The sequence below is a fragment of the Myotis brandtii genome, unplaced genomic scaffold, assembly GCF_000412655.1.
Source record: "Myotis brandtii unplaced genomic scaffold, ASM41265v1 scaffold193, whole genome shotgun sequence".
Taxonomy (NCBI): Eukaryota; Metazoa; Chordata; class Mammalia; order Chiroptera; family Vespertilionidae; genus Myotis; species Myotis brandtii.
In genome coordinates, this window is record NW_005357191.1 from 215130 (window position 1) to 226657 (window position 11528).

The window sequence follows — 11528 nt, forward strand, 5'->3', positions numbered from 1 at the left end:
TTTCCAGTTGCATCATGCAGATGGCAGAGTGAGAATTTGGCGGAAACAGCATGAAAGCATGCACCCCACATGCATGAGTACAACCCTTCAAGCTGGTGGGGGCAGTGTTATGGTTTGGGGCATGTTTTCCTGGCATGATTTGGGCCCTTTAATTCGTGTGGAACAACGTCTGAATAGCACAACATACCTAAGTATCGTTGCTGATCAAGTTCATCCTATCATGTTGATGGCATATCCCAATGGAGATGGCTTCTTCCAACAAGACAATGCGCCATGCCATGGTGCTCGTATTGTGCAGGAGTGGTTTCAAGAACATGAGGGAGACTTTACCTTGCTTAGGTGGCCCCCACAAGCACCAGATCCCAATCCAATTGAGCATTTGTGGGACGAAGTTAAAAGAGCCATCAGGCAGCTGGTTCCACAACCATCAAATCTCACAGAACTGGACAGTGCTATTCATCAGGCATGGTGTCAGATTCCTCGCATCATCTTTCAACATCTCGTGGAGTCAGTGCCAAGAAGAATCGCCGCAGTATTGAAGGCAAAAGGTGGCCCAACGAAGTACTGATGGGGTGGTCATAATAATCTGGCCACTCAGTGTGTGTGTGTGTGTGTGTTGTGTATATAATATATTTACAATTGCTATGACTAATTACTTTCAAGATTTACAGTCTGGGACTGGTTTTTGAAGATTATGAAATTCTTTCCTCCGAATCTAATATCACAGAAACCCACACCATATCCTCTGGGATTGCAATTTTTTCCTTCATTTTTGGAATATATTTTAGAATAGGAATTTCTCAGAATTCTGATTTAACTAGTTCTTTGACCTAGCCCTTTACTAGTTATAAGAGCTCTTCAAGATTTACAGTCTGGGACTGGTTTTTGAAGATTATGAAATTCTTTCCTCCGAATCTAATATCACAGAAACCCACACCATATCCTCTGGGATTGCAATTTTTTCCTTCATTTTTGGAATATATTTTAGAATAGGAATTTCTCAGAATTCTGATTTAACTAGTTCTTTGACCTAGCCCTTTACTAGTTATAAGAGCTCAAACATATAACCCCTCAGTATCAGTTACTTAACACAGTGTCTGTACGTGGAACAATGATATTGACTTCACAATGTTATGGTAAGTATTTAAGATCATGATTGATATGATTAGTTAAAATTCAACTTTGATACTTAAATTCAATGTAAAGATGATAATGATGATGAAGAAATAAGAATAATTGGCTTATTTTTGAAGTATATTCTGTATGTTCCAAAAAAAGTGTTTGTCATTGAAGGCTAACTTTGCCACTATGTTTTTATGTATCTGTATCTAATAAATAATTGCTAACCAATTGTTAAATGCTAAATGTTTAGATGCTAAAATTATTAATTCAAATTTTCTTAACATTATGTTATGTTAGTAATTTTGCCAAAACTTCAATCCTCCTCTTTAACTCCAGGACCTGGGATTTTACGGTGTTTATGTCTTCCGGAAGATTTTTTAAAACTAAAATCTTTCACTTACTTTCCAATAATATTATTAACAGTTTTCTTTTTAGGCTTTGAAACATTATTTTCTAGACTTTTTGCATTTGGAGGAACTTTAGAAATGTAGCAAGCTTATTTTCAAACTCTATTTTCAGATGGATTTACTTTACTTATTGATGAATCCTTGATTAACCTTAGATTTCTACATTCACGTTTGTTAGATTTAGCAAACATTTTTACTCTCCATCTCTCATTTGCAAACAGTCCTAGCCGGTTGGCTCAGTGAATAGAGCATCGGCCTGTAGACCAAAGTCCTGGGTTCAATTCCAGTCAAGGGCACGTACCTCAGTTGCAGGCTCCTCCCCAGCCCAGGCGCTGGTCAGGGCACGTGCAAGAGGCAACCAATAAATGTGTTTCTCTCACATTGACGTTTCTCTCTGTATTTCCCTCTCTCTTCCACTCTCTCTAAAAACAGATAAATGGAAATATATCCTTGGGTGAGGATTAACAACAAAACATAATTCACACAGAGTTGACAATAACATACCCTTACATCTGTCTTGTTGCAATTTAAAGACCCTGCACACGCTAGGTCTGTCCACACATAATCTGCATGGGGGAGAGCCACATGCTCTGGGTCTCAGCCCACACCTCCCCATCATCAGGGGTTATCACCTGAGTGCTTGAGTCATGGGAAAGCCAGTACTGGGAGACAGGAGTCATGATAGAGAACATACATTCAGCAGCACAGCACCTTCATGGGGATGGGGCAGTGCAGAATCATTGGTCTGAGATCCCACATTCTTGGGTGCTCTACCCATCAGACAAGGAAGCCTAATGGGCTGGAAGGAGATCACCAGCATAGACCTACTACCAATTCAAAGGGAGTCCCAGAAATTCCACCTCAGCCTCAAAAGCCAGAGTCTGGTCTCCACTGTCGCCCTTAAATCTTGTCATCTCATTGTGCATTTTATAATGATTTATTTTATTATTAAACCAACTTAAGTCTTTCTTCATCCCTTGCATTCCAAGAACCACAAAACTTGTGCAGAGGGTGATGCAGGCTCGTGTTTCAGAGGAGCAGGTGATTTCCACCTGGTACCTGTGGATGCTAGATTGGATTCTGAAGAACAGGTAAGATGGATGGGCTGAGAATGAAACATTCATAGGTGAACGGAGCACCCATAGTGTCTATCAGAGCCACTGGAAACCATCGCAAAGAAACCTTCAAGCCAAAGAAGAAAATGGATGCCCTCGGCAAATGCAGCAACTTCAAGCAGTTTACAGAATTGCCAAGTTAATAAGAAGTAGGGCTTGTGTCGAACAAGATAGGCTGGGCCAAGCATTTGAAGATGCTTTTGACGTACTGAGGCAACATTCAACTGGAGATCTTCAGTACCCACCAGATCGCTAAGACTGCGTGCATTTCATCAACCACTGTTCTCATGTCCGAGGAAATCCCAGCTACTATGGTGCGCTGCCTCCAGAGCAACCTGTCTATAACTGGAAAACAGCAATGAACCTTCCTGTGGACCTCTGTCTTGAAGGGAATATTCATCCATCTCTGCAGAACATCCCTGAAAACCAGCTGGTACAACCTCCTGTTCTCCAGCAAAAGGGAGGAAAAGGCAGGAAGAAGCTCTGACTATTTGAATACCTTCATGAATCTCTGTGTAATCCCGAGATGGCATCTTGTATTCAGTGGATAGATAAAACCAAAGGCATCTTTCAGTTTGTATCAAAAAACAAACAAAAAAAACTTGCCCAACTTTGGGGCAAAAGAAAAGACCGTGACTTACCAGAAAATGGCCAGAGCACTGAGGAATTACGGAAGAACTGGGGAAATCACAAAATCCGGAGGAAACTAAGTAACCAATTCAATGAGGCCATTCTCTAAAGACTCTCTCCATCTTATTTCTTGGAAAAAGAGATCTTCTACTCACAGTATGTTCAACCTGATCAAGGATATCTAAGTTTACTAGTAAGTAGCTGGAATGCAAATTGTAACTATACATATGCCAATTACCATGAGCTGAGTTACCCTAATTGCTAAATATAATCTTACATATTATGATTTCCGAACATCAGAAATCCCTGAACCCACAATACAATGTATAGCTAATAAATTATAGAATTGTATACTATATAATTTTATTAACCAGTGTCACCCTAATAAAATTCAATAAAAATAAAATAAAAAAGAAATATCTGTTAAAAACAACAACAACAAAAACTTTGTGCATCTCCTGGTATGACTGCCCTTCTTCCCTTCCCAATTCCTAAAAGGTCTCTAATGTTTTTTCTGTAATTCTGATTCATTACCAGTAAAATGCTCTAAATCCACATCCATTTCCTGATTATCCTTCTACTTTCTCCTCCATCTTTTCTCCTGAATGCAGACTTCTCTACTCAACTCTCCACTTGTCATCAAAATACACGTTAAAGTCAACATACCTAACACTTTACCCTAAAGTTTTACCCCAACTCCTTGCCTAGTGAACACACACACACACACACACACACACACACACACACACACACACACAGGCTTCTACATCTAAGTGGGTGACAACTACATTCTACATTCTTTCAAATGCCCAGGTAAAAAATCTGGGGATTCCACTCTTGACTTCACTGGCTCACGTTCAGTTCGTCAGCAAATGCTGTCAGCTTTCCCTTCACAGCATCACCAGAGCTCTGCCAGCCCTATCTCTGCCTTCTGCATCCATGGCCTGAACTCCCTCCACTCCCTTGGGGTTGCTGCATCAGTTTCCTAACATTATAATCCTGGCTGTATTCTGGCCATTCTCACATCTATTCTTAATGCTGCAGCTTGGCTCATCCTTTTAGTGCCCAAGATAGAAGTACACTGGCCTCCCTTGCTGGCCACATTCCACCATCAGGCCTTTCTCCCAGCTGTGTCTTCTACCTGCAATTCCCTTTTCCCTGATGTCTCCTTTACTTATTCCATTTAAACCTTAAATCCTGCTCAAACTCAGATTCTCAGTGAGGACTATACAGCCCTTGTCCACTCTGGGCCCACCCTTCCAGTGCCCTTCACCAATAATATATTGGAAAGTAATATATTTTTCCAATATATTATTTATCAACTTCCAATGTGTTGCATTGCTGTCGTATTTATTAGTTCATTTTTGTTCTGTTGCTTTTGTCTTTTTTTTTTTTGGTAGAATGTAAGCACTCTGTGGGAGGGGTCTTTGTCTGTTGACAGCAATATGTTCAATATCGCCTAAGCACCTCAAACACTGGTTTGTCCTTGGTGTCATTCACTGCACACTTACTGAACAAATAAATGATTGTCTTGCTGGGGTTGCAGAAATAAATGATGGAGCTGACAGTGTTTTGTGGGAAATGTAGTATTCTAAAGTGATATTATTATTATTTATAACCAATCACTGGCCAATAAAGTTTAATGTCAAGTGCTAAATGAGTAAAATCAATTTTTATGTGTAGAGGAAATTTGAATAGAAGACTGAGTTTGCAGAGGTGATGGAATCTAGTGATAGGCATGGTCCTACGGAGCCTCCTATAGCTTTAATTTCTGTGACAACACAATGACACCTCGAAATCCCGCTTTGCCTCATACACATGACACATGACACCTGTCTTATACTTGCTAGAAATATGGGTAACATTTTATAAAATTCTATGGACTAAAACCTTTTTTTAAAAAAATTGAGTTATGTTCCATGTGTCCCTCTTCATCTGAACTGCACAATAGTGCCAACTCCTCTCCCCACAGGGTGCCTTGGGTCTGCTCTCCTTGTCTTCACTTCCTACTATTGTGCATCTCTCTGTGATTATACATTGGCCTTTTTTCTAGCCCACATTATTATAAAGAATAGCTAAATTAATAAGGAATGATTAAAAAGTCACCCCCTAACATTAGATTCTAGTTTCTATGTCTACAGTTTATCAGAAACTGGATGATTTATTTAAATAACTACTTTGATCATTTACCCACCTTCACCCCACAATGGGGTGACTGTTTGGTCAAGTGATGTAACTAAATTGCTAATTATTCTAGCATGTGGGAAGGCCCTAAATGATGAGAACTGGGAGGGTGGTGATATGTGGAGCTGGTGGGAGCAGGAAGTAAAATAGCTTTATTCGCCAGTAGAAGGAACTGAGCAAATTCAGAGTAGTAATTTAAACTCTTCAGTCCCCAAGGGCAGAGAAATGGAGACACTGGGATTTATTAAAGCCATCTGTTCTCCTAGCACTGGCCCTGCGTTCACGTTTCTGGGGAGCAGCTCTTCCATTGTACCAGGAAGAGGGCAGGATGGAGGAGGGCTGCACGTGCTACACATCTACAGTTCTACACTCTCCTGCATGGAGCATTCTCTTCACATCCTGAGTTTGTGCCTGTATCTATTCACAAGCACCCAAATAATTATTTTGACATATTCCTTAGTCAGTTGACTCAAAAAAGTATGATTTTGCTCTGATGTTGCCTGGCTGAGTGCAAGGACTCAATTATTATTCATTTACTTACTTTATTATTATTTAAATTTTCAGCCTTGTGATATCATAGTTGCCTCTGTAAGAGCATTAAAACACGGTCATAGCCCTGGCCAGTTTGGCTCAGTGGATGGAGCATTGGCCTACAGACTGAAAGGTCCTGGGTTTGATTCCGGTCAAAGGCACATGCACGGGTTGCGAGCTCAATCCCCAGTGTGGGGCATGCAGGAGGCAGCCGATCAATGATTCTCTCTCATCATTAATGTTTCTATCTCTCTCTCCCTCTCCCTTCCTCTCTGAAATCAATAAAAAATATTTATTTAAAAAAACCCACGGTCATATGTACACAATATAATAAATCATGGGTTTATGATATTTTCTCCACTTCTCCCTAGTCAGTTTTTGAAACTGGAGGGATTAAGCAAAACAAAACAAACCCTCATAGACACAAACGACAGCATGGTGACTACCAGAGGGGAAAGGGTGGGGGGAGGTAGAAAGGGTAAAAGGGGGATAAATGGTGAAGGAAGGAGACTTGACTTGGGGTGGTGAACACACAATACAATATAGAGATGATGCATTATAGAATTGTACACCTGAAACCTATATAATTTTATTAACCAATTTCACCCAGTAAATTTATTATAAAAAGAAATAAAGTAAATAGAAATAAAAAAGTTTGAACTGACATATGATGACATCTTCCTTTCAAATCCCCAAATAAAGCTAAATAAGTAAATTAAATTAAATAGTTCACCCTGTTGGTTCCTTAAATTAGAAATAATATTAATCAATGTGCCCATAAAATTTTTTCCACTATCTAGGACAATGGGTTATTCATTTTTTATGCATAAAATTCTTAGTAAAAAAATGTCAAACACTTCTTTATTTTCAGTAGATCTAAAGAGGAAAAAAACACAAACTATGATCCTGTTCCAGGTAGGATGGGACCAACTATACCTCAATTGATTTTTAAACATATCATAATTCTTGGGAGCAGGGCAAGGGAACAAATGGCCCAGCAGTGGCTTGAGTCCCAACTTTGCTCTCATGAAGTAATAAATCCTTGATATATCAAGGGACAAATTCTCATGGTCCTCATTTTCTGCCTGGAGCCTATGGGATTTGTTGTGATGCATGCCCACGGCACACCTCAGTGTATGTACTAATGAGCCCTATGGGTCCAGAAGTTTCCCTGGAGCGTGGGGCTGTGGATGACCCCAGATCACCGTCAGGGTCTCTCTCCATTCTTTTTTCAGGAAAACAGCATCACTGGGGCTCATTGCCTTACACCTGCACAATCATCATGGTCCATTGCATTTACAGAGCCATGGGCTACAGCCAGGAGAGGTGCCTTTTTTTCTCCACATGTGCAGTTACACCTGGTAGAGCAACTGCCTGAACCCAGGAGAGGAGAAGACATCCCGTGCATGGAGGTCCCCCAGCTAGATCTGCACCTTCCGACTTCTGATTTTTAATGGAACCTGGTAGCACAGAAGTAAATACTGTGAGTAGATTTCTGGATTGAGGAACTCAATTTATAAATTGCACTTCTCTATTGGTTGGTTAAATTAAAAAGCCATATATATAAACTATCAACTGTAAAAAAAAAGAAGGATTTTTTACCCTTTACAACAGCGTGGATGGACCTGGGGAATATCATGCTGAGTGAATAAGCCAGCCAGAGAAAGACAAATATCACATGATCTCACTTATTCGTGGAATCTAATGAACATAATAAACTGACCAACAAAATAGATCCAGAGGATACATGGAACAAACCTCGGTGGGTGAGGAGGATGGGAAGAGATTTACCAAAGAATTTAAGCAATGGGCACAAACAATACTGTGGTGAAAGCCTGGAACGGGGCGGGTGCTGGGAGGAGGGGGGCGGATGGGGAGGAAAACTGGGGGACATCTGTAATACTGTCAACAATTTAAAAAGCCATATAGAATGTCTCAAAGGAATAGAAAATTAGGAATGTGTCCTTTGCTATTGGAAAATGTGTGGATTATGACATACACCTTAGACACAAATCTATACACAAACACATAACATCACAACTTATGTTACTTAATTAAAACAAATCAAACTTACTAGTGCAAAATTATTTTTTTAAAGATGAGATATAAAAGTGCTGAAGAGATAAAGTATAAAAGAACACAAAATAAAAGTTATTATTTTTTTATGTTGGGACTAGAGTTTGTTTTGTTAAGAAAGACTGAAGTTTGTCAAGTGCATGTGAGGAAATGAGACCTGAGATGTGTTTCATTTTTTTTTTTTTAAAAAGGAAGAGCATTGAAAAGGTTATTATCAGCTGTGGGTGTGATGGAGAGGTGTCACTCTTAGCTAGAAAGATGCAAAACATGGGCCTGCTCTGAAAAACATGGTCCTGTTTCCTGTCGTCTATCATCATAGGCACATATTTTGGGAGTTTAAATTCTTCAGTCTTCAATATTTAAAAAATGTTTCATTATTTTCTTGCCAATTTTTTGAAAATATTATTAAAAAGGTAGCCTTTCAATTGTCATGTTGAATACGCTAGTATTTTTATTATTCTTTATATTTTTAGTGGTGTTTCTTATAGCATTATTAAAAATATGCAAATTTAGTTATATTTTGCTTTATTGCTTTTGAGAATTGCAATTTGCCTAGTGAGACCTATCTAAATTCAAAATGATCAGGAAACAACTTTTGTGCTTTATTATAATAGTTATATTTAATGTTTAAATATTTGATTTGTTATTTGTTTTGGTGAAAGCAGTGAATGAGTGATTCACACTCCCCAACTCCAAATGCCCCCCATTTACCATGGTTTATTATATTCCAAAGTGTGTTTGAATATATGTTAAATATAGAATTTCTCTGCCTAGTCACATGGGCGTAGTTTCCCATTTCCTGCGTATATGACACATAAGCTTTATGCAACATACTTCCATATTTACCAACTATTAAATTTAAAAATATCAAAATATCTATAAAATAAATAAGGTAGCTTGATGATTACCATTTTAGATGAGAAAACTATAAAAGGTAAAGAGCTTTCTGTGATCTCCTAATTGTATCTTGTTGGCTAAGGGACTGTAGCAGTGGGTTGGGGATGTAGCACAAGACGTGTTAAATCGATTCCTCTATGTTGTCTGTATGACTGGTGCTCTAGGTCTTCAAACATGCTTTGTTTGAATGTGATAAACTCTTAGCATTGCAATATGATAGAGGTTTCTGCACATGTATGTACATTATTGCATTAAAGTTGCATTACCTGTTGTGGTCTTATTTTTCTCAAGCAGCATATAGTGCTTTGGAAGAAAAAAATATATATACTCGATTTCTTAAAAATCAGACTAAATTGAGAGAGAGAGAGATGTTAATTTATGTGTATGTTGCTTTAGTAATATTCAGTTATCTCATATATTATTTATTTATTTGGGTACTTTAAAATTACCCCAAGAATAATGGTCAAATGAATGAGGTGTGTCCTTGAGTTAAAGAACAAATAAAATATTCTGCATATAATGGATATTTTCTACATATGATTAATTCATTATTCTGGGATTCCATTTTGGGCCTTTGAGGTTTTAGCGGGAGCTCAGGAAATTGTGTTTCAAGAAAAATCAGTGGCTGAGCCATGACAGGACTAACTTCTGTCATTAAAATGACAAGCGGTGCCAGCAGTGCAGGACGAAGACTCTGAGCCCAATTTCCTTGGTTCAAATAAGTGCTGCCTTTTCTAGAATATGATCATTTGCTTAAAATACATCTGCCTCAGTTTCCTTTTCTGTAAATGTGGGATAATAAGACTGTCAACTCCATATCACTGTTGTTGGAGTTAAATGAGTAAATAACTGACGCGACCTGAATGGTTGGGTTCAGGATCTGAAGGAGGGGCTGACGCACAAATGAAAACACTAGACAAGAAATATGAATTATTAAGGGGTAGGGGCCAGGTGGTGTCTCTTTCATGAAGAGCACACTAACCTTTGGCCGGTCTGCTTTTTATTTACTTGAATACACATTTGCCCTTTAGCAATGCATACAGGCATATCAAAGGTAAAGTTTGGTAAACAGTAAAAGGATTATCAGGTTAGGGAATTGCCTTGAGCCACCACTACCTCAACAGGAACAATCAGTGCTTAGCATCAGCCCCTGCTAATGCCCAAGGTCCACCAGCCTTCCGCGTTCCTTGGTGCACTGACAGTATTGGCAAGCTGTGGCTTCCCGCAAATAACTGTAAAAAGCATAGAGGATCCCTGGTTCATAGTAAGTGCTGCCTTGTATTGTCTGTGACCATTACTGGTATTGCTATTCTTCTTCAGGTGCAGTAGAGATGGATGTGACCAATGGTAGTGCCCAGGAAAATTTCATCCTTTTGGGATTTTCTGACCACCCCCATTTGGAGAAGATCCTCTTTGTGGTCATCCTGATTGCATATCTCCTGACCATTGTGGGCAACACCACCATTATTCTGGTGTCCCGGCTGGACTCCCACCTCCACACCCCCATGTACTTCTTCCTCACCCACCTCTCCTTCCTGGACCTCAGTTTCACCACCAGCTCCATCCCCCAGCTACTCTATAATCTCAGTGGGCATGACAAGACCATCAGCTACACAGGCTGTGCCATCCAGCTATTTCTCTTCCTGGGTCTGGGTGGCGTAGAGTGTTTGCTGCTGGCCGTCATGGCATATGACCGGTTTGTTGCAGTCTGCAATCCCCTGCACTACATGGTAATTATGAAACCTCGCCTCTGCATGGGCTTAGTGTCGCTGGCCTGGGGCTGTGGTGTGGCCAACTCCCTGGCCATGTCCCCGGTCACCCTGCACTTACCACGCTGTGGGCACCGCAGTGTGGACCACTTCTTGTGTGAGATGCCTGCTCTGATCCGGATGGCCTGTGTCAATACAGCTGTGATTGAGGGCACTGTCTTTGTTCTGGCAGTGGGCATTGTGCTGTCACCCCTGGTGTTTATCCTGGTCTCCTATGGCTACATCGTAAGGGCTGTGTTACAAATACGGTCAGCATCCGGGAGGAAAAAGGCCTTTAACACCTGCGGCTCCCATCTCACCGTGGTCTCACTGTTCTATGGAAACATCATCTATATGTACATGCAGCCGGGGCACAACTCTTCCCAGAACCAGGGCAAGTTCCTCACCCTCCTCTACAACATTGTCACCCCGCTCCTGAACCCCCTGATCTACACCCTCCGAAACAGAGAGGTGAAGGGGGCACTGAGGAGGCTGCTGCTAGGTGACAGAGAGGTGGAAAAGGAGTAAGGGTGAATAGGAGAGGTGGGTATCTCCAGCCTGGCCGTCAACTCCTTCAGAAGCCAGGATGGCATTTGGGACCATTCAGTAGACCTGGTCTGGACCTGTACTTCCCACAGTGTATGCCTTTTCCTGGACTTCCATAAGCTGTATCCATTCCAACATTATATGTTTTAATGCGTAACTGCACAACACATATCATGCAAAAAAACCCTCGACATGAAATTAATAGTTATAAAGATGAGTTTCCACAGCTTCTACCAGCCTTCCAAGTAGGAAACTGCCTTTCTTAACCAGTT

The 11528-nt window shown here is 40.3% G+C and overlaps 1 protein-coding gene across 1 annotated transcript; it reads left to right on the forward strand.

Annotated features, from left to right (window-relative positions):
* Nucleotides 1–10293: 10293 nt before the first annotated feature.
* On the forward strand, nucleotides 10294–11238 carry LOC102251402 (olfactory receptor 2W3). Its single transcript, XM_005864896.1, has one exon. The coding sequence runs from the start codon at nucleotides 10294–10296 to the stop codon at nucleotides 11236–11238; it is 945 nt and encodes a 314-aa protein (XP_005864958.1).
* Nucleotides 11239–11528: the final 290 nt, after the last annotated feature.

Coding starts and splice junctions, on each gene's coding strand:
- LOC102251402 (XM_005864896.1), top strand. CDS start 10,294: ATGGATGTGACCAATGGTAGTGCCCAGGAAAATTTCATCCTTTTGGGA.